The 24,482-nt window shown below is 49.5% G+C and overlaps 1 protein-coding gene across 5 annotated transcripts in view; it reads right to left on the reverse strand.

Moving 5' to 3' along the window:
- The window catches only part of LOC140387908 (SH3 and multiple ankyrin repeat domains protein 3-like), a 1,536,301-nt gene that overhangs the window by 361,739 nt on the left and 1,150,080 nt on the right, over positions 1-24,482 (reverse strand). For all 5 annotated transcript variants that reach the window (XM_072471211.1, XM_072471213.1, XM_072471209.1 and 2 more), the window contains exon 15: positions 20,943-21,056. In XM_072471211.1, coding sequence (XP_072327312.1) covers positions 20,943-21,056 — 114 coding nt within the window. The remainder of the gene's footprint in view (positions 1-20,942; positions 21,057-24,482) is intronic.

Below are 24,482 nucleotides of genomic sequence, written 5' to 3' on the forward strand. Positions count from 1 at the left end.
GGGTGAATTGGGCCCTATTCTGGATGAGGAGCTATGGAGCGAGGCTCTTCGTAGGGTCAATTCTACATCCTCCCGTAATCGACTTAGATTGATCTAGTTCAAGGTGGTGCACAAGGCTCCTCTCACCAAGGCGAGGATGTGTAGGGTTTTTGTGGGGGTGGTCGACAGGTGTGAGCCGTGTTCTCAGCGGCGGGTTAATCATACCCATATTTTCTGGTTGAGTCCCAAGTTGTTAAGCTTTTGTGTCTCTTTCTTCAACGCCATGGACGAGAACTACCGGCCGGCATTGCACCAGAAAAGCAGCGTGGCATGGCCGGTAGATGCTGGGAGTTCCTTCATCCAGGATCTACCCAGTTCACCACGCCTCGCTAGATCTAACGGGATTTCGTGAGACGTCGTGATGTGAATCCCACCCATTGTGGGCTGGATCACTTTCTGGCAATTTCCTGAGATCTAACCAGGGATTGGGATCTAAACCCCTTCGTCTTAGAGACCTCGGGCGAGTGCCATTCAATGCTAGTCTCCACAAACGGGGACCAGAAGGAATGGCACTCGTGGGAGTCTGCCAGTGGATCGGAGGCCCCCAGATGCTTGCTCTCTGGGCAGGGTGGCACCCCGGCACCGCTGGTGTCACCTGGGCACCCTGGCCAGTGCCTCAGCCTGGTTGGGTGACCTCATGGAGTTTCTACATTTGGAGAAAGTCAAGTACATCATTAGGGAGCCGGTAAAAGGGTTCTACCTAAGATGGCAGCCATTCATTTCTTTTTTTTAAGGTGCTAGTCACCGTCAGTTGTACTGGATTTTTTTTTTGTTCAGTTTAATGTTGGGTGGAGGCGGTAGGATTTGATGCATTCTTGATTCTGTTCTTTTTACATCGTAACTTGAAGCATCGGTTTTGTATTACATTGTTAAATGATATTGTTCTAATGAAGAATCTTTCCATAAAAATGTTTCAAAAAATGGTCAGAAGTGGGGATGATCACTGATGATTACACAATGTTCAACACTATTCTCAATGTCTCAGATACTGAAGCAGTCCATGTCCAAATGCAGACCTGGACAATATCTGGGCTTGGGCTGACAGGATGCAATGTTCTTGACATTCAACAACAGTACCATCGCTGAATCCCCCACCAACATCCTGGGGGTTACCATGGACCAGAAACTGATCTGGACTAGCCATATTAATAAATACTGCGGCGTCAAGGGCAGGTCAAAGGCTAGAAATCCTGTGGCAAATAGTTCACTTCCTAGCTCCCCCGAGCCTGTCCACCATACACCAGGGCACAAGTCAGGAGTGGGACGGAATTCTCTCCATTTGCCGAGATGAATACAGCTCCAACAACACGCAAGGAGCTTAACACCATCCAGGACAAAGCAGCCACTTGATTGGCATCCCTTTCATAAACATTCACTCACCAAGGGTTCTTAGACAGCACCTTCTAAACCCACAGCCACCACCATGTAGAAGAACAAGGGCAGCAGATACTTGGGAACATCACCATCTGTAAGTTCCCCTCCAAACCATTCACCATCCTGACTTAGAAATATATCGCTGTTCCATCATTGTCGCTGGGTTAAAATCCTGGAATTCCCTCTCTAACTGCACTGTGGGTGTACCTACACCCCATGGACTGCAATGGTTCAGGAAGGCAGCTCACCACCACCTTGTCAAGGGCAATTAGGGATAGGCAATAAATACTTGGATGCCCACATTCCATAAACAATTTTTTAAAAAGTCGTCTGCATCATTAGTCCTCTCAAAATATTGTTGTCAACAACCTGAAACATGAGGTTAAACCATGTGGCAGCTGGAGAGATTGAATCCAACATAAATTTGGAAGTAAAAAGCTGCAGTAAATGTGATCATGAATCTGTCAGATTGTTGCAAAAATCTCAATAGTTTCATTCATGTCCTTAAGGGAAGGAAGCCTGGGGGCCAGACTTGGTCTGAGCTATAAATGATACCAGTTCCACACCAATGTGCCTGACTGCCCTCTCAATGTAGCCGTCTTTCATTGGCCGAGCAAGTTGTGTTAAAACAGGAGAGGAGGTGGAGGCAGAACGAGAGAGGAGGCAGAACGAGAGAGGAGACGGGGCAGAATGAGCGAGGAGCTGGAGGCAGAATGAGAGAGGAGGTGGAGGCAGAACGAGAGAGGAGTCGGAGAGGAAGAACGAGAGAGGAGTCGGAGAGGAAGAACGAGAGAGGAGGTGGAGGCAGAATGAGAGAGTAGCTGGAGGCAGAATGTGAGAGGAGGTGGAGGCAGAACGAGAGAGGAGGCGGAGAGGCAGAACAAGAGAGGAGGTGGAGGCAGAACGAGAGAGGTGGAGGCAAAACGAGAGAGGAGGTGGAGAGGCAGAACGAGAGAGGAGGTAGAGAGGCAGAACGAGAGAGGAGGCGGAGGCAGAATGAGAGAGTAGCTGGAGGCAGAATGTGAGAGGAGGTGGAGGCAGAACGAGAGAGGGGGTGGAGGCAGAATGTGGGAGGAGGTGGAGAGGCAGAATGAGAGAGGAGGGGGAGGTAAATGTGAGAGGAGGTGGAGGCAGAATGAGAGAGGAGGTGGAGAGGCAGCACGAGAGAGGAGGTGGAGGCAGAACGTGAGAGGAGGCGGAGAGGCAGAACGAGAGAGGAGGTGGAGGCAGAACGAGAGAGGAGGTGGAGAGGCAGAAGGAGAGAGGAGATGAGGCAGAATGTGAGAGGAGGCAGAGAGGCAGAATGAGAGAGGAGGCGGAGGCAGAACAAGAGAGGAGGTGGAGGCAGAACGAGAGAGGAGGTGGAGAGGCAGAACGAGAGAGGAGGTGGAGGCAGAACGAGAGAGCAGGTGGAGGCAGGACGAGAGAGGAGGTGGAGGCAGAACGAGAGAGGAGGTGGCGGCAGAACGAGAGGTGGAAGCAAAACGAGAGAGGAGGTGGAGGCAGAACGAGAGAGGAGGTCGAGGCAGAATGTGAAAGGAGGTGGAGAGGCAGAACGAGAGAGGAGCTGGAGGCAGAATGAGAGAGGAGGCGGAGAGGCAGAACGAGAGAGGAGGTGGAGGCAGAACGAGAGAGGTGGAGGCAGAACGAGAGAGGAGGCGGAGGCAGAATGTGAGAGGAGGTGGAGGCAGAATGTGAGAGGAGGCGGAGGCAGAATGTGAGTGGAGGTGGGGCAGAACGAGAGAGGAGGTGGAGGCAGAACGAGAGAGGAGGTGGAGGCAGAACGAGAGAGGAGGTGGAGAGGCAGAACGAGAGAGAAGGCGGCGGCAGAACGAGAGAGGAGGTGGAGGCAGAACGAGAGAGGAGGTGGAGAGGCAGAACGAGAGAGGAGGCGGAGGCAGAATGTGAGAGGAGGTGGAGGCAGAATGTGAGAGGAGGCGGAGGCAGAATGTGAGAGGAGGTGGAGGCAGAATGTGAGAGGAGGCGGAGGCAGAATGTGAGAGGAGGTGAGGCAGAATGTGAGAGGAGGTGGGGCAGAACGAGAGAGGAGGTGGAGGCAGAACGAGAGAGGAGGCGGAGGCAGAATGTGAGAGGAGGTGGGGCAGAACGAGAGAGGAGGTGGGGCAGAACGAGAGAGGAGGTGGGGCAGAACGAGAGAGGAGGTGGAGGCAGAACGAGAGAGGAGGTGGAGGCAGAACGAGAGAGGAGGCGGAGAGGCAGAACTAGAGAGAAGGCGGCGGCAGAACGAGAGAGGAGGTGGAGGCAGAACGAGAGAGGAGGTGGAGAGGCAGAACGAGAGAGGAGGCGGAGAGGCAGAACGAGAGAGGTGGAGGCAGAACGAGAGAGGAGGCGGAGGCAGAATGTGAGAGGAGGTGGAGGCAGAATGTGAGAGGAGGCAGAGGCAGAATGTGAGAGGAGGTGAGGCAGAATGTGAGAGGAGGTGGAGGCAGAATGTGAGAGGAGGCGGAGGCAGAATGTGAGAGGAGGTGGAGGCAGAACGAGAGAGGAGGTGAGGCAGAATGTGAGAGGAGGTGAGGCAGAACGAGAGAGGAGGTGGGGCAGAACGAGAGAGGAGGTGGAGGCAGAACGAGAGAGGAGGTGGAGGCAGAACGAGAGAGGAGGCGGAGAGGCAGAATGAGAGAGAAGGCGGCGGCAGAACGAGAGATGAGGCGGGGCAGAACGAGAGAGGAGGTGGAGAGGCAGAACGAGAGAGGAGGTGGAGGCAGAATGTGAGAGGAGACAGAGAGGCAGAATGAGAGAGGAGGCGGAGAGGCAGAATGTGAGAGGAGGTGGAGGCAGAATGAGAGAGGAGGGGGTGGCAGAACGAGAGAGGAGGTGGAGAGGCAGAATGTGAGAGGAGACGGGGCAGAATGAGGGAGGAGGGGGAGGCAGAACGAGAGGGGAAATGTAGACAGATGGAGGGAGAAATTGTAACAAGATTGAAGGAGGAATTGTAACAAGACTGAGGGAGGAATTGTAACAAGACTGAGGGAAGAATTGTAACAAGACTGAGTGAGGAATTGTAACAAGACTGAGGGAGGAATTGTAACAAGACTGAGGGAGGAATTGTAACAAGACTGAGGGAGGAATTGTAACAAGATTGAGGGAGGAATTGTAACAAGACTGAGGGAGGAATTGTAACAAGATTGAGGGAGGAATTGTAACAAGACTGAGGAAGGAATTGTAACAAGACTGAGGGAGGAATTGTAACAAGATTGAGGGAGGAATTGTAACAAGACTGAGGGAGGAATTGTAACAAGACTGAGGGAGGAATTGTAACAGGATAGTGAGAGTGTGGTAAACCACTGTGTTCCTATATTAAGGGTTGTACAGTAGAACCTGCACTACAGGTTCACCTGGGCCCCTGCATGCTAGCTCCACCCAGGAGCCGGGTTATAAATATGCGTGGCCTTCAGCTCGCAGCCATTTCGTCGGCTGCTGTAGGAGGCCACACTTCAGAGACAATAAAGCCTCAGTTTGAATTCAACTTCGTCTCCAGCCAAATTGATCGTGCCTCAATTTATTAGTCTCTGATTCAGACGATGGACCTCCGGATTAAACCAGACCGACTGCAGCTGGATCCACACGCAAGCGACGCCAGAAAGGACTTGTTTTGAAGCGTATATCAACGCGGCAATGACCCCTGTTCCAGAGGCTCAGAAGATTCAAATCTTGTACTCCAGACTCAACTCTAAAATCTTCCCGCTGATCCAGGATGCGTCCAATTACGCTGACGCTATGACTCGACTCAAAGAGAGTTATGAACAGAAGACGAACACGCTCTTCACCAGACACGCGCTCGCAACGCGTACTCAGCTACCTGGTGAGTCAATCGAGGACTTCTGGAGAGCCCTGATCCCACTAGTTCGGGACTGTGACTGCCAGGATGTTACAGCTAAGGAGCACTCGGGTCTCCTTATGAGGGACGCTTTTGTAACTGGGATTGGGTCCGATGTTATCAGGCAGCGGCTCCTAGAAGGGGTGCCACGCGCGACCTCGCAGAGACTAAAACACGAGCGTTTTCCATGACGGTCGCCCTGCGCAATGTACAGTCCTATGCCCCCAACCGCACGGCCACTCCTCCTACGCTTCATGGGCCCCACAGGCAGCCGCCCCAGCGGGGGCGCTACCCACCCAGTACGCCTGCGCTATGCGCCAGCCAGTGATCTCCGGGGGGCCCCGATGCTATTTTTGCAGCCAACAAAGCCACCCCTGCCAACGCTGCCCGGCCCGTGCTGCCCTTTGTAAGGCCTGCGGGAAGAAGGGCCACTACGCAGCGGTGTGCCAGGCCCGCTCAGCGGCAGCGGTCGCCCCCCCCCCCGGTCACGGACTATGGGCGCCGCTATCCTCCCCTCCTCCCCAGGCCATGTGCGAGCAATGGGCGCCGCCATCTTCTCCCTCGCACCAGGCCTGCTCAGCGGCAGCAGTCGCCCCCAACCCCCCCCGGTCACGGACAATGGGCGCCGCTATCCTCCCCTCCTCCCCAGGCCATGTGTGAGCAATGGACGCCGCCATCTTCTCCCCCGCACAACAAGTGCGTTTCATGGGCGCTGCCATCTTGCTCCACCCCCGCAGCGTGCGTTCCATAGGCGGCGCCATTTTGTGACCCCCAGGACCTCCGGGCGCCGCCATCTTGTCCGGCCCGCAGCACACGGAGACCAACGGCGTTTCAGGACCCCAACGCAGCGGCCGCCTCACTACCCGACGATCAACCACGACTCGCATCCATGGTAATCGACCAGTCCAGACCACACAATCTGACCAACGCATCCACCAGCGTGAAAGTCAATGGCCACGTGACCTCCTGCCTACTGGACTCCGGGAGCACCGAGAGCTTTGTACACTCGAATACGGTAAGGCGCTGCTCCCTTAAGGTACACCCTACCAATCAAAGTATCTCCCTGGCCTCCGGATCCCATCACGTAGCGATCCGGGGGTGCTGCACGGTCACGCTCACAGTCCAAGGTGTAGAGTTCCACGGTTTTCGACTTTACGTCTGCGTTGCACTTATCCTTGGCCTGGATTTTCAGTGCAACCTCCAGAGCCTGACCCTTAAATTCGGCAGACCCTTACCACCCCTCACTGAGTGCGGCCTCGCGACCCTAAAGGTCGATCCTCCTTCCCTCTTTGCCAATCTAACTCCAGATTGCAAACCCATCGCCACCAGGAGCAGACGGTACAGCACACAGGATAAGGCCTTCATCAGGTCCGAGGTCCAGCGGTTGCTTCAGGAGGGAGTCATCGAGGCCAGCAACAGCCCCTGGAGAGCTCAAGTGGTAGTGGTTAAGTCTGGGGAGAAAAATCGAATGGTCGTGGACTACAGCCAGACCATCAACAGGTACACACAGCTCGACGCGTACCCGCTCCCACGCATATCTGACATGGTTAACCAGATTGCACAGTACCGGGTCTTCTCAACGGTGGACCTGAAATCCGCTGACCACCAGCTCCCCATCCGCAAATCGGACCGGCCATACACCGCCTTCGAGGCAGACGGCCGGCTATATCACTTCCTTAGGGTCCCCTTCGGCATCACCAATTGGGTTTCGGTCTTCCAAAGGGAGATGGACTGAATGGTCGACCGGTACGGCTTGCGGGCCATGTTTCCATACCTAGACAATGTGACCGTATGCGGCCATGATCAGCAGGACCACGACGCCAACCTCGCTAAATTTTTCCGCACCGCCACTCTCCTCAACCTCACGTACAAGAAGGAGAAGTGTGTGTTCCGTACAAACCGCTTAGCCATCCTCGGCTACGAGGTCCAGAACGGTGTTCTGGGGCCCGATCCCGACCGCATGCGCCCCCTCATGGAGCTTTCCCCCCCCCACTGCCCCAAGGCTCTCAAACGCTGCCTGACATTCTTCTCGTATTATGCTCAGTGGGTCCCAAACTATGCGGTCAAGGCCCGCCCACTCATACAGTCCATTCATTTTCCCCTGACGGCAGAGGCCCAACAGGCCTTCGCCCAGATCAGAGCTGATATTGCCAAAGCTGGAATGCACGCTGTAGACGAAACACTTCCTTTCCAAGTAGAAAATGACACATCCGACGTCGCCCTTGCCGCCACCCACAACCAGGCAGGCCCGTGGCATTCTTTTCCCGCACCCTCCATGCCTCCGAAATTCGGCACTCATCCGTCGAAAAGGAGGGCCAGACTATCGTTGAGGCTGTGCGACATTGGAGGTATTACCTGGCCGGCAGGAGATTCACTCTCCTCACTGACCAACGGTCGGTAGCCTTCATGTTCAACAACACGCAGCGGGGCAAGATCAAAAATGACAAAATCTTGCGGTGGAGAATCGAGCTCTCCACCTATAACTACGAGATTAAGTATCGCCCTGGCAAACTCAACGAGCCCCCAGACCCCCTATCCCAAGGTACATGTGCCAGCGCACAGGTAGACCAACTCCGGACCCTGCACGACAGCCTTTGTCACCCAGGGGTCACTCGGTTGGACCACTTCATTAAGGCACGAAATCTGCCCTACTCCGTCGAGGAAGTAAGGACGATCACCAAGGACTGCCAGGTCTGTGCGGAGTGCAAACCGCACTTCTACCGGCCGGACCGCGCGCACCAGGTGAAGGCCTCCCGCCCCTTTGAACGCCTCAGCATGGATTTCAAAGGCCCCCTCCCCTCCTCCGACCGACACACGTATTTCCTCAGTGTGATCGATGAATACTCCCGTTTCCCTTCGCCAAACCATGCCCCGACATGACGTCTGCCACCGTCATTAAAGCCCTTAATTCTATCTTCACTCTGTTTGGCTTCCCCGCCTACATCCACAGTGACAGGGGATCCTCATTCATGAGTGTTGAGCTACGTCATTTACTGCTCAGCAGGGGTATTGCCTCCAGCAGAACGACGAGCTACAACCCCCGGGGAAACGGACAGGTAGAAAGGGAGAATGGGACGGTATGGAGGGCCGTCCAGTTGGCCCTGCGGTCCAGAAATCTCCCGGCCTCCCGCTGGCAAGAGGTCCTCCCTGATGCACTACATTCCATTCCCTCATTACTTTGCACTGCTACTAACAGTACACCGCATGAACGTCTTTTTGCCTTCCCCAGGAAGTCCACATCCGGGGTATCACTCCCAACTTGGCTCACAGCTCCGGGAACCGTGCTTCTCCGTAAACATGTGCGGCTCCACAAGGTGGACCCGTTGGTGGAAAGGGTACACCTGCTCCACGCAAACCCACAGTACGCCTACGTGGCGTTCCCCGACGGCCGCCAGGATACCGTCTCCCTCAGGGACCTGGCACCAGCAGGTTCTGCCCCCACACCACCCCCGTCGCCCCCGGCGCCACCCTCCCCTGCCCCGCCGCCCCCATCACCCCCCCTAGGACCGTCCGTCCTCCCCCTGCCCACCCCTGTTGATGAAGAGGATTTTGGCACGCTCCCGGAGTCAACTTCGATCACGACAGCACCAACATCGCTGGCTCCACTTCGTCGATCCCAGGGGACGATCAAGGCGCCGGACCGGCTGAACCTCTGACCGGCCCACCGGATGACCAGAGACCGTTTTTTACTGTTCTGTAAATATTAAAGATTGCGAATTGTATATAGTTATCCACCACCCCCGCCGGACTCAATTTTAACAGGGGGTGAATGTGGTAAACCACTGTGTTCCTATATTAAGGGTTGTACGGTAGGACCTGCACTACAGGTTCACCTGGGCCCCTGCATGCTAGCTCCTCCCAGGAGCCGGGTTATAAATATGCGTGGCCTTCAACTCGCAGCCATTTTGTCAGCTCCTGTAGGAGGCCACACTTCAGAGACTAATAAAGCCTCAGTTTGAATTCAACTTCGTCTCCAGCCAAATTGATCGTGCCTCAGGGAGAAATTGTAACAAGATGGAGGGAGGAATTGGAAGAAGACGGAAGGAGGGGTTTCAAACAATTTAAGAGATTAGGCACAGACATACTGACGAGACGCACAACTAGATTATAAGGATAGATGTGCCTTGATGCAGAGGCGATGCAATGCAGTTAGACTGAGGTACGAATTGATGGACCAATGTGTTAGACAAATTGAAAGTAAAATACATGAAGTGAGAAGGAACAGAAAGGTGAAGAGAAGAAGTACACACACAGTTCAAGGTGAGAGCAGACAGACAGAGCGGGAGAAGAAGACACAAATGGAGTGGAAATCGACGGAGGGAGGAAATGTAGAGTGAGACAAACAGAGGAGCACACATACATGGAAGAATTGTATGGCTAGAAAGAGGGGAGCATGTAAATACACAGAGGGAGTACGGCGGCACGACAGCATTGTGGTTAGCACAATTGCTTCACATCTCCGGGGTACTTGGTTCGATTCCCGGCTTGGGTCACTGTCTGTGCGGAGTCTGCACGTTCTCCCCATGTGTGCGTGGGTTTCCTCCTGGTGCCCCGGTTTCCTCCCACAGTCCAAAGATGTGTGGATTGGCCATGATAAATTGCCCTTAGTGTCCAAAAAGGTTAATTGGGGTTACTAGGTTAAGGGGATGGGGTGAAAGCGGTGTGGGCTTGAGTAGGGTGCTCTTTCCAAGGGCTGGTGCAGACTCGATAGGACGAATAGCCTCCTTCTACACTGTAAATTCAGTGATTCTATGAGTATGTGTAAAGCTAGACAGAGAAAGGATCTCAAAGACAGAAACAAGGAGGAGATGTATGGCTAGACAGAGGATGACAAAGACAGAAAAAGAGAGTAGCAAGTAGAACAAGCAAATATTAAGAAGTGGGAAGAAAAGCAAAGGAACAATTGAGAGTAATTATGTCTTTAGTGATTAACGATTCAGCTCAGAGGAAGAAGGTGAATTAATCCCAGTGCATGCATAAAATTCTGTAAATCATATTCTGAAATGCGTATTAGCCTGCGCTGGGGATTCCTTAAACTGTAGACTGTTTATAAATCTCTCGAAAAGACTTGAAAGGCTGTAGATTGAAAAGCGGAGTTTGAATTTGAGATCCAAAGCTGGGTAATAGACAAGCCTCCGACCCACACAGAGCAGGGCACCTCCCTGAGGACGTGATTGACACTTCAAAGTGACAATTCAAACAATGCTTGTTTGAGTGATAATGGATTAAAAAACTGTGTTATATGATAATTAAATTATTTAAGAGTTTCTGAGCACTGTGCAAACTTCACAAGAAGGATTCAATTCCCCAAACAACGGTGCCACATTAATAGCTAGTATTTTTGCAGCCGACCCATGCCTTTTGTGCACTTTATAGAATCATAGAAACTTACACCAGAAAAGGAGGCCAATTGGCCTATCTTGGATGTGCTGGATCCTTCAAAGGACAGCCCAATTTCTCCCCATAACCATGCAAATTGGTCCACCTCAAATACATGTCCAATTCTCTTTGTAAGCCCTATGATATCTGATTCAAAGACCTGTGCCAGGCTGGCAGTGCCAAGTTGCCCAGGTGGCACCAGCAGTGCCAGGGTGCTATCCTGCCCAGTGGGCAACCACCTGGGGGCCTCCCATCCCCAGGAGAACCCCAGGAGTGCCGTTCTATTTTGTCCCCATTTGTGGGGATCAGCACTGAATGGAACTCGCTTGAGGTCTCCGAGCCGATTAGATCCCAACGCCTGGGGTAAGTCACGGGAGAGCATATTGGAGTGAGACGAGCTGTCTCACTTTAATATGCAGATTTGCAAAAGTGATTCGCATTGACACGTCTCGCGAGATTGCATTAGATCTCACGAGGCATTGCAAGCCGGGTACATTTTGGAAGAGGGATCTCCCAGCATCTAGCGGCCACGCCACCTTTTGGGCGCAACGCGGCTGGTAGAACGTACCCCTGTTTCTCTCCATGAGAGCTGCTGAGTTTATCCAGCATTTCCTTTCTGTTTCTATTTCAGATTTCTAGCATCCGCAGTATTTTGCTTTTATTTCCTTGCATGTTTTGTTGCCGCCAATATCTGTTATCCAGAATTGCATTCTGAAACCATCTCCATCAGGTTTCTGTCCCTGCCACAGTACCAAAATGGCTCTTCTCAAAGGCACAGTGTCCTATATGATTGCAAAGATAAACTGCCCCTCCTCGTCCTTCTCAAACTGCCTGCAGTCACTAAGATGGTTGACTACATCATCTTCTCCAGTGCCTTGCCACTGCCATCAGCCTGGGTGGGATTGCATCCACTATTCAAGGCTCCAATCGTATCTTATCAAAGCCATCATATAACTTGCAATGGCCTTTCTTCCTTTTCCTGCAGTGTTACCTCCGGTTTCTCCCTTGGCCCCTTCCGAGTTGTCATCTACATGCTGCCCAAAGCAAAATGTGCACTGGCAAACCCCAGCTCTAGCTCCCCACCACCTCTCTCAACTCTTCCACTGCAGTTAAATTATAGACTGCTTATCCAACATCCAGCACTGGAAGAGCAGGAATTGTCTTCAATTAAATATTGGAAAGATTGACGCCATTGTCATTGGTTCCTGCTACAAACTCTGTTCCCTCAATATTGACTCCCTCCTCTCCCTGGCAACTGTTCGATGCGGAACAAGACTGTTCACAACCTTGGTGTTATTTTTGACCCTGCGATAAGCTTCTATCCACATATCTGTGCCATCACTAAGACCGCTATGCCCACCTCCATATAGTGCCTGGGTGCACAATTACCTCAGCACATCTTTACTGCTGACCCCTTATCCATGACACTGTCACCTCTGGACTTAATTATGCCATCAAACTTTGGGTTGACCTACATTTTACCCTCCGTAAATTTGAATCCAAAACTCTGCTTCCCGAATGTCCTAATTCGCACCAAAACCTATCATCCATGTGTTCATTGACCAACGCTGCATCCTGCTTAAGTAATGCCTCAAATTTAAAATACATACGAACATATGAAACAGGTGCAGAAGTAGGCCATTTGACCCCTTGATCCTGCTTCCACAATCAATAAGATCATGGCTGATCTGTTTGTTTGAAGTTCCACATTCCCACCTACCCCTGATAATCTGTCACTCCCTCACCTAACAAGAATCTATCTAACTCCAGTTTAAGAGTATTCAATGACCCCGCCTCCACACTACCTTTCGGGGCAGAAAGTTCCAAAGACGCACAACCCTCTGAGAGAAAAGATTCTCCACATCCCTGTCCTATAAAGATGGCTTCTAATTTTAAGACAGTGGCCTCTAGTTCCAGACTCACCCACAAGAGGAAACATCCTTTCCACGTCCACCTTGTCAAGACCATTCAGGATCTTACATACTTCAATCAAGTCACTCCTCACTCTTCTAAACTCCAGTGGAAACAAGTCCAGTCTGTCTAACCTTTCCTCATAAGTAAACCGGCCATTCCAGGTAACAATCTAGTAAATCTTCTTGGAACCACCTCCATTGTATTTACATCCTTCCTTAAATAAGGAGACCAAACATCACACAATACTCCAGATGTGGTCTCACCAATGCTCTATAAAACTGAAGCATAACGTCCTTACTTTTTTGTTCAATTCCTCTCGTAATAAATGATAGTATTCCATTAGCCTTCGTAACCACTTGTTGCACCTGCATATTCATTTTTTGTGCCTCATACACTAGAACACCTAGATCCCTCTGCACCTCAACATTCTGCAGCTGTTCTCCATTTAAGTAATGCTCTGCAAAATGCTCCTGCCAAAGTGAGCAACTTCCCACATTATACTCCAGGCTTTTACCCACTCACTTAGTCTTCCTACATCTGTCTAGAGCCTCCTTATGTCCTCTTCACAACATACTTTCCAACCTAGCTTTGTGTAAACTGCAAATTTATCTACCAGCCTTCACTACCCTCATCTAAGTCATTGATAGAAATGGTAAAAAATTGAGGGCCCAACACAGACCCCTGCGGGACTCTACTCAGCACATCCTGCCAATCAGAAAAAGGCCCATTTATGATTGCTGTTTTCTGCCAGCCAGCCAATCTTCTATCTATGCTGATATAATAACGCCCTACACCATGAGCTTTTATTTTCTGCAATAATATTTGATGAAGCACCTTATCAAATGCCTTCTGGAAATCCAAGAATAGCGGGTGGGATTCTCTCAGCCCGGGGCCGGGCCGGAGAATCCCTGTCACCGGTGCGAATCGCGGCACGTCACCCCGACGCATTTCTCCGCAGGGTGGATAATCGGTGCCATTGGCGCCGGCATGATCGGCGCGGCGCCGGTCGGGGGCCGTTCTATGGGATGGGCCGAGTGGCCGTAGCAGAAAACCCGAGTCCCGCCGGCGCCGCTCTAACCTACTCTCAGCCGGCAGGACCTCGGCGTGGAAGGGTCCGGGGGCGGCCTGTGGTGGGGATGGGGGGGGCCTCCGTTGTGGCCTGGCCCCGTTAGCCCTACGCCATGTTACGTCAGGGCCAGCGCGGAGAAGGGAGACACTGCACTTCAGTCCCGTGCTGGCCCCCTGTCGGGGCCAGAATTGCTGATCCTGAGGCCATGTTGACGCCGTCGGGAAACACGATGGAGTTTCCGACTGCGTCAACACTTGGCTTCAGGATCACAGCATCCCGCCCAGCACGTCTGCAGGCTCTCCTTTATCCACAATGCATATTACTCCTTCAAAGGACTCCAATAAATTGGGTGAACACAATTCCCCTTTCACAAAACCAGACTGACTCTTCCTGATTTGAATTTCTCGAAGTGCTCAGCTATAACCTCTTTAAGGATCAATTCTAATATCTTCCCTGTGACAGATGCCAAATTAACTGGCACATAATTTCCACTTTTCTGCCTCCCTCCCTTCTTGAATAGGGGCGATGAAGTGAAATTTACTGAAACCGGTGTGTGGATGAGTTGGAACTTATATGCTTGTAATGTTTCACTCTGTAAAGACGTGTAAGACTGAGTAAAAGCCGCCTCCTGTATTAGCCTTAACCAGTGGCTTTCTATAATCTACCTCTTCACATCTCTATCCTCCTTTAAGTCACTCCTTAAAACCTACCTCTTTTTAAAAAAAATATTTTAATTCTCCTCCTTTTTCACATTTTCTCCCAGATTTACACCCACCAACAACAAAACAATGATCAGCAACAAATATGTCAATCCCCATAACAATAACAACGATCCCATCAAACCCCAAACATTAGCCCGCATGTTTACATAAACAAATGACAAAAAGGAATTAGGAATCACCCATAGTCTCCCTTAATACACACCCCCCCCCCCCAACCCTCCCACCCATCCCCCCCCCCAACTAATGTTCGATGTTATCCAGTTCTTGAAAGTGCATGATGAATAATGCCCATGAATTGTACAACCCATCCGTCCTTCCCCTCAGTTCAAACTTAACCTTCTCAAGAGTCAAGAATTCCAACAGGCCCCCCCCCCCCCCCCCCCCCCCCCCCCCCCCCCGCCCCCCGCCACACCAGGGCACTGGGTGGAGAGGCTGCTCTCCATCCCAACAGGATCCACCTTCGGGGGATCAACGAGGCGAAGACTACGATATCTGCCGCCGCCCCCGTTTCCAACCCTGGCTGGTCCGACACCCCAAATATGGCCTCATGGGGACCCGGGTCCAGTTTCACGTGCACCACCTTGGAAATTACCCTAAAAACCTCCTTCCAGTAATCTTCTAGCTTTGGACAGGACCAAAACATATGAACGTGATTAGCCGCGTCCCCCCCGCAACGCTCACACACATCTTCTACTCCTTCAAAGAGTCGGCTCATCCTTGCCCTCGTGAGTTGTGCTCTGTATACCACCTCCAGCTGTATCAGCCCCAACCTCGCACATTTACTTTCCGGAGCACCTCACACCAGAACCCCTCCTCTATAACCTCTCCCAACTCTTCCTCCCACTTTGCTTTGATCCCTTCCAGTGGTGCCTTATCCACTTCCAAAATAGCTCAGTGCACCGCTGACACAACCCCGTTCTCCGGTCCCCCTGTCGTCAGCACTTCCTCCAGCAATGTGGAGGCCGGTTCCTCTGGGAAGCTCTGTATCTCCTTTCTGGCAAAATCTCGAACCTGCATATATCTAAACATTTCTCCCTGCTCCAGCTCATACTTCGCTCCCAGCTCCTTCAAACCTGCAAACTGACCCCTGAGAAACAAATCTTTTAGCGTCTTAATCCCCTTCTCTTCCCATTTCTGAAAATTTCCATCCCACCTCCCTGGCTCAAATCTGTGGTTCCCCCAAATCGGCATTTCCCTTGACCCTGCCCCCAACCCGAAGTGTTGGCGAAACTGCCTCCAGATTGTCAATGAAGCTATTATTATCGGACTCCCTGAGTATTTCCCCGGGGCTATCGGGAGCGGCGCTGTTGCTAGTGCTTTCAATCCCGACCCCTTGCACAAACTCTCCTCCATTCTGACCCACTGGGAATCAACCCCTCTGACCCAGCTCCGCACCTTCTCCACATTCGCCGCCCAGTAGTAATACATCAGGTTCGGAAGACGCAAACCCCCTGCCTGCCTTCCCCTCTATAGCAGCACCTTTCTCACTCTGGCCACCTTCCCTCCCCATATGAACGAGGTAATCCTTCCCTCAATCTCCCTGAAAAAAGCCTTTGGCAGGAAAATCGGTAGGCATTGAAAAATAAACAGAAATCGCGGCAACACATTCATTTTAACTGCCTGTACCCGACCCGCCATAAAACCTACCTCTTTAACCACAATTTTGGCATCTTCTCTAAAATTGCCTTATGTAGCATGGTGTCAAATATTGTGTTATAATGCTCCTCGGCATATTTCATTCTCTCCTTTTTTTCTTTAAAAAATGTTTTCCAATTAAGGGGCAATTTACCGTGGCCAATCCACCTACCCTGCACATCTTTGGGTTGTGGGGTGAGACCCACACAGACACGGGGAGAATGTGCAAACTCCACACGGACAGTGACCCGGGGCCGGGATCGAACCCGGACGCTTGGCACCGTGAGGCAGCCGTGCTAACCACTGCGGCACCGTCTCTTTGATAAAGAGTCATCGGACTCGAAACGTTAGCTCTTTTCTCTCCCTACAGATGCTGCCAGACATGCTGAGATTTTCCAGCATTTTCTCTTTCACTGCATCACCGTGCTGCCCCTATATTTTATTATATTAAAGCTGTTGTACGAATACAAGTTGTTATTGCAAGTTAAAGACAAGGCTGGAAGTGTTTGCAATCATCCTCAGCCAGAAGTGCCAAACGGATGCTCCATGTTGACCCACCCGCGAGATCTCCAGCATCACAGATGCCAGTCCTCAGACAATTCGATTTACACCACATGACATCAGGAAACAGCTGAGTGCATTGGATACAGCAAAGGCTATTGGCCCTGAACTAACCTCGACTCTAGCCAAGCTGTTCCTGTGTAGCTGCAATACTAACATATACCTGACAATGTGGGAAATCGCCAGGTATGTCCTGTCCACAAAATGCAGACATATCCAACCCAATCAATTACTGCCCTGTCGGTTTACTCTTAATCATCAGCAAAGTAAGACAGAATGTTGCAGACAATGCTATCAAGTGGCATTTACTCAGTATTAACAAATTCACTCATGCCCAGGTCCAAAATGTTCCAGTCTTCATCAGTTTTGGTCCAAACAATGACAAACAAGCTGAATTCCAAAGGTGAGGGTAGAATGACTATCCTTGACATCAAGGTCCTCAACATTGACTCTGACCTCAAGATGTTTCATGGCATCATGTCAAAAATGGACAAGGAAACATATTGTTGACTTCCAGATACCACCCTCTGTCACTTGCTGAACCAGTGCCCTTGCATGTTGAGCTTCACTTGGACGAGGCACTGAGGGTAGCAAGGACACTGATGCTCCCCACCCAGAGACCACCAATCAGCACCAAGTGTGGCTCAGCAGCATCAGTATAGTCCTAGCTGGCTGAATCCTGAAGGACATATCTGCCAGACTGAGCCTATAGTACATGGCGAGAGAGCCAACACGAAGGGAAACCTAGTTTAATACACCCTTATTCATCAACCTGTCACAAGTGCATCATCTTGGGATGGCACAGTAGCACAGTGGTTATCACTGTTGCTTCACAGCACCAGGATCCCAGATTTGATTCCTGCTTGGGTCACTGTCTGTGCGGAGTCTGCACGTTCTCCCCGTGTCTGCGTGGGTTTCCTCCGGGTACTCCCGGTTCCTCCTACGTGTCCTGAAAGACGGGCTTGTTGGGTGAATTCGACATTCTTCCACTGTGTACCTGAACTGGCGCCGGAACGTGGCGACTCAGGGCTTTTCACAGTAACTTCATTGCAGTGTTAATGTAGATTTGGATCTGATCCAGCATCTCAAAGCCAGGTACCCAAGAGCTCCTGTGAACCATCAGCAGCAGCAGGATTGTATGTCCTCATAATCTGTAACTTCATGGTCCGGCAAAACCCTCCTTACCATCATCCTAAGTCACGGGATCAACCCTGTTTCAATCAGACATGAAGGAAAGCATGCCAGAACCAGCATTAAGTTGTGCCTAAAATAAAGTGCTAACTTGGTGAACCTCCTTCTTGGCAAAATCGCAAAGCTGCAGATATTCAAATACTTCTCCCTGCCCCAGTCCAAGGGCTGGATTCTCCGCCCCATCGTGCCACATTTCTGTTTCAGCACGCCGGCGGGATGCTCCATTACGCCGGCTGGTCAATGGGGTTTCCCATTGTGGGGCAGCCCCACGACGTCGGGATACCCCCGGGCTACCGGCAAAATGGAGCATCCCATCAGCGGAGAATCCAGCCCCAGATTTCTCCCCAACTCCTCCAGCCTAGCAAAACGACTTCCCAGAACTGGTCCTTTAATACCCTGACTCCCCTCCCCTCCCATCTCCGAAACCTCCCACCCAACTTTCCTGGCTCAAACCTATGGTTCCCCCTAATCGGCATCTCTCTTGACCCCGCCCACAACTTAAAATGCTGCCTCAACTGCCTCCAAATCTTCAGCATTGCCACCACCACCGGACTCCCAGAATATTTACCGGGGCCAAGCTGTTCATGTACGCAATAATAATGCCGACCACCCAACAAATGGAAAACTGCCCAGTTATGGTCTGTTCATAAGAGCAGAACAAATCCAATCTAGAAATTACTGCCCTTTCAGTCTACTCTCAATCATCAGCAAATGTAATGAATATTGTGTTAGCAACCCAGGATTACTTCCATGCGCAAAACAGCTGAATGCAAGAGGAGAGGTGACAGTGACTGTCCTTGACATTAAGGAAGCATTTGACCAAATGTGGCATCAAAGAGCTCTAGCAATACTGAAGCCAATGGGAACCATGAGGAAAACACTCCAATGATTGGAATCATGCCTAACACATTATAAGATGTTTGAGGTTGTTGGAGGTAAATCGTCTCAGCCCCAGGGCATCACTGCAGGAGTTCCTCATTGTAGTGTGCTAGGACCAACCTTCTTCAGCTGCTTTAACAATGACCTTGCCTTCATCATACATACTTTGATTCTGTCTTCACAAATGAGGACACAAGTAACATACCAAAAATGTTGGAGCACGTAGGGTTTAGTGAGAGGGAGGAACTGAAGGAAATTGGTATTAGTAGGGAAATGGAGTTGGGAAAATTGATGGGATTGAAGGTCTGATAATCTACACCCCAGAGTACTTAAGGACACGGCTCTAGAAATGGTGGATGCATTCGTCGTCATCTTCCAAGATTCTATAGACTCTGGAACAGTTCTTATGGATTGGAGGGTAGCTAATGTAACCCCGTCTCCTGGAATTCTACAAGAATGTAACTTGCATAGTTGATAAGGGGAGCCAGCGGATTTAGTTTATTTCGAATTTCAGAAGGCTTTCGACAAGGTCCCATATAAGAGCGTGCAAAATTAAAACTATTCACACAATGTGCATGGAGGGAACTAAATGTAATATCTTCAAATTTACAGATGACATAAAGCTGGGGGGGGGGGGGGGGCGGAGGAGCTGTGAGGAGGATTCAGTGTGATTTGGACAATTTAAGTGAGTGGGAAAATGCATGTCAGATGCTGTATAATGTCGATAAATGTGAGGTTATCCACTTTGGTGACAAAAACAGGAAAGCAAATTATTATATGAACAGATTGAGAGAGGGGAATGCACAACAAGACCTGTGAATCCTCGTACCCCAGTCACTGAAGGTATGCATGCGGGTACAGCAGACGATAAAGAAGGTAAATGGTACGTTGGTCTTCATAGCGAGAGGATTCGAGTACAGGAGCAGGGATATCTTGCTGCAGTTATACAGGGCCTTGGTGAGGCCACAGCTGGAATACTGTGCAGTTTTGGTCTCCTTATTTGAGGAAGGATGTTATTGCTATGGAAGGAATGCAGCAAAGGTTTACCAGACTGATTCCTGGGATGGCAGCTCTGACATATAAGGAGATATATTCACTGGAGTTTAGGGCATTTCTCATGAAAACCTATGACATTCTAACAGGACCAGACAGGGTAGATGCAGGAAGGATGTTCCCGATGGGGGGGCGGTGTCCAGAACCAGGAGGTCACAGCCTGAAGATACGGGGTAGACCATTGAGGACTGAGAGGAGGAATTTCCTCACCCGGAGAGTGGTAAGCCTGTGGAATTCACTACCACAGAAAGCAGTTGAGGCCAAAACACTATGTTTTCGAGAGGGAGATAGATATAACTCTTGGGGGTAAAGGGATCAAAGAATATGGGGTGAAGGCAGGAAGGTTACTAAGTTGGATAATCAGCCATGATCATAATCAATGGCGGAGCAGGCTTGAAGGGCCAAATAGTCTACTCCTGCTCCTATTTTCTATGTTTCTACAACATCAGAAGTGGAGATGTTAACTGATGATTACACATTGTTCAGTTCCATTGGTAACTTGTTCGATAATGAACAGCCCGTGCCTGCATGCAGCAACACCAGGGCAACATTTCGGCTTGGGCTGGTAATTGGCAGGTTAGGAGAGACAGTGTCAGTGTGGTAATGTCATGGGACTAGTAATTCGGGGATTCAGGTTAATGGTTGGGGACATGGGTTTGAATCCCACGATGGCAGCTGGTGGAAATTAAATTCAATGACATCTGGAATTGAAAGCCAATCTCAGTAATAATAGTTCTTCAACAGAAACCTCCACAATTTCTGACCTCAACCACCTAGAAGAAGGGCAATAGGATACACCAGCACCTGCAAGGACCCGCGAAATTGCACAACATCCCAACTTGGGAATATTTCAATTTTCTTCCATCATCACTGGTCAAACATTTGAAACACCCGCCCAAACAGTATTGAGAGTCGACATATACCCCAAAGGACTAGTGATTGCAGAAGGCAGCTCCCCACCACCTTCGCAAGGAAATTAAGGTGGGCAACAAATGCTAATTTTGCCAGCAATGCTCACAGCCCGTGAAGGAAATTGTGGAAACCTGCATAGTGACTGAACAAGTTGCCTGTCTTCAAAATGACCATCTCAGAAGCGTTAGTGTGTGAAAATTCTTATAGACCACAGCCACCAATGGTCAGTGCAGTGAAATTCTCTCTGGAGGGCAGGGGGTAGGTCATGCAGCCACAACAGATCCTCATTTCTAATAGCACCGATCTGTTGCAGCATGCAATAGCCCAGCGCTTGCTTGCTTCCATCAATTACTGTGAAAATTAACAGTTTCCTTACCTTGCCGTGCGTTGTACTGTCTCATTTGTACCTCCTCCACGCATTCTGCAGCAAACCAGCCAGTCCGACCTTTCACCGTCCCTTCCCAGAATCCTCCCTCACCAATGCTCAGTACTGCAAGAATGAGAGAGGTGATAGGTTAGCATTAGGGGTAACCTTAAGCTAGATTAATTCTAAAGTGGGATCAACACATGCTGCATACAGTCCTGAGTCACTGACAGAACTGTGGCCATATCATTGGGATGAACACACACACATACATACAAACATGACACATGACTATTTGATTGAAATTAACACAACCAATTTTAGATTTCTGAATATTGTTCATGTTTGATCTGCGGTAGAAAGCAACACACAGTCAGATATATAAAACAAGCTTTAGCATAGGTACAGAGGTCCTGGCTGACAAGATTTGTGCTCCAGAATTAGCTGCACCCCTAGTTAAACAGTTCCAATACAGTTACAACAGTGGCATCTACTGTACAGAGTGGGAAATTGTCCAGGTATGTCCTGTCTACAAAGAGCAGTACAAATGCAATCCAAGCCATAACCACCATCAACCTGTTCTCAATCATCAGCAGAAGGGTTTGTTAACAGTGCTATCAGGTGGTATTTACTCATCAACAACCTGTTCCCAATGCCCACTTTATGTTCCGCCAGGATCACCCAGCTCAAGACCTCATTTTGGCCTTGTTCCATACATGGAAAACAAGATGCATTTCAGAGATTGACTGCCCTCAAGATCAAGATACTATTTGGGTATGTGCGGCGCCCAGGAGCCCCTGCAAAACTGAAGTCACTGAGAATTGTGGCAACCTTCCAGTGGCTGGAATCATCCCTAGCATGAAGATGGTTGTAATTGTTGGAGGCCAATCATCTCAAGCCCAGACTATCGCTGCAGCAGATCCTCAGAGCAGTGGCCAACGTTCGGCCATCTTCAGCTGCTTCATCAATGACCTTTGCGCCATTGTAATGTGAGACGTTCACTGATGATTGCACAGTTTTTAGTTGTATTTTTAATTCCACAATGAAGCAACGAGTGCCCACATGCAGAAAGAACTGGACATATCTAGGCTTGGGCTTCTTACCAGGCAAGTAACATTGATGCCACACAAATGCCAGACAATCGGCATCATAAGCTAGAAATAATCTAGCTACTTACCCTTGATATTCAATAGCATCCTGGAGGTCAGCATTGACCAGAAACTCAACTGGGCCAGCTTCATAAATACCGTGGATGTATGAGGAGATCATAGACTGGGTATTCTGTGGCAAGTAACACACCTCCTGGCTTCCCATAGCCTTTTCATCACCAGAAGGCACAAGTTAGGAGTATGATGGAATACTCTCCACTTACCTGGTAAGGTGCAACCAAAGAACATTCAAGAAGCTCAACACCATCCAGAACAAGCTGTGTGATTTACTGGCACCCTAACCATCGTCTTAACATTCACTCCCTCCATATTGGTACAACATAGCTTGAGAGTGTACCATTTATATTATATGCTGTAGTTGTTCACCAATGATTCTTCTACAGCTCATTCCATACATGAGAGAAATGGAACAGCCTGAATTGTGAATTGTAGGAGAATCACAAAGCAATTGCCGACAAGATTAGTGCAGTGAAAGTTTTCAAATCGAAACTCAACCTTTGAGTTCAACAAGTGCAGAAAAGGAACATGCAGCACTTTCCATCCATGCTCCAAGAGCTGGTAAGAAATGAAGTGTCTCCTGGGCTTGTATACATCAGCAAGCAGACTTATCAAGCAGGCTTCGCTAAGAATTCAACGGCAGATTTTGAGATTTTCAGCAGCTCGGGCCATGTACGATGCGTATTTCAAACTCCTTCCTGGATGTGGGTGTCAGTGACATTTCTGAATGAGTGAGCTTGCCGTTTAACCTGGATTGTGCTGCTTTGGAAATGGAGATTATTAATCTTCAAAATGACATTGACCTGAAATCAGGGTGCCCTGCAATTTACTTTTGGAGTCTTGTAGACACGAGAAGCACAGCAAAATCTGCAGAGCCACAATGAAAATGGTTAACTTGTTTGGTTCCACACCTCTGTTTGAGTCTGCCTTTTCCAGCATGAACTTCATCAAATCAAAACTTTGAACCCGACTGACCAATGGGCATCTGAACGATTCCGTTAGGGTTGCCCCATCCAGCTACGAGCCAGGTTTCACTGGTGGGCGCCATGCAATGCCAAGTACCACATTGAAAGAAAGATAAGATCAGTTTTCCTTCTGTAACTACAATATTATAATGCAGTTATAATAGCTGAATATAGGGGTGGCACAGTGGTTCGCACCGCTGCTTCATGGAGCTGAGGCCCCAGGTTCTATCCCGGCTCTAGGGCACTGCCCGTGTGGAGTTTGCACATTCTCCCCATGTTTGCGTAGGTTTCGCCCCCACAACCCAAAAAAGATGTGCAGGGTAGGTGGATTGATCACGCTAAATTGCCCCTTAATTGGGCAAAATGAATTGGGTACTCTAAAAAAACATGTTTTAAAATGTTCTGCATTCGAGCCTTCATGTAAATCACATGTTTATGCACTATGAGTGAGATTTAAACCCATAGCTTTTTAACTCAGACTCGCACCTTCCTCTCTCTGGTTCCATTCATCCTTCAGCCAAGCTTTACTTTGTCAACTTGCCTACCAATAACAAGGTTGGATAGCTTATTCACACAAAAATTGCTACGCGAAAATTGCCCCTTAATTGTAAAAGACGAATTGGGTACTCTAAATTTAAAAAAAAAATAATAGCTGAATATTGAGGTTGTGTATCTATCCATTTTGTTTTCCAATACATGATTAAGTAGCTCATGATTGGTTTAGTTTATCAGAAGTAGCTCTCACTGAAGAAATGTTTGGCGACCCCTGATCTAGAAGGACCAGGACTTTAGACACATGGAAATACCAGCGCCTCCAAGACACACGCAATCTTGATTTGTAAACATGTCGCCATTCTTTCATCATCACTTGGTCAAAATCCTGGAGCTCCTTGTCTACCAGTATTGTGAGAGGACCTTCACTACAGATTGTAGTGGTTCAAGGTGGTGGCTCAACACCAAATTCTCAAGGGTAAATATCAGCCTTTCCAGTGGCCCCCACGTCTAATGAATCAATAAACAAAAAAGTACAGAGATTAGAAATTTCAAAGCTTTATCATTTCAGCTGAAAGTAAAATCATTCAACCTAACCAGTTGGTGTACCTCTAGACAGCTCATTCACACTGTTACTAACACCTCCCTTAATGTCTTGCTACTGACTGTACCTCCAATGATATTAATCCCTCACTCAATCACTCAGTAACCCCTCCTTCAAACAACCCGTGTTACTGACACATCTCCACTGATATTCATCCAGTTTACTCACAGTCCTGAAACAATCCCTCCCCTGTTGTCTCTAGTGATGTTAATCCAGCTCCCTCACACTGCTGGGTGCAGTAACATCCATTTTCCCAGGTGTGCAGCCCAGAGAATCTCTTCAATACTTTTAGTTCAAATATATTTTTTAAAATTACAGAGCCACA

This window comes from Scyliorhinus torazame, chromosome 13, assembly GCF_047496885.1.
Source record: "Scyliorhinus torazame isolate Kashiwa2021f chromosome 13, sScyTor2.1, whole genome shotgun sequence".
NCBI classification, from domain to species: domain Eukaryota; kingdom Metazoa; phylum Chordata; class Chondrichthyes; order Carcharhiniformes; family Scyliorhinidae; genus Scyliorhinus; species Scyliorhinus torazame.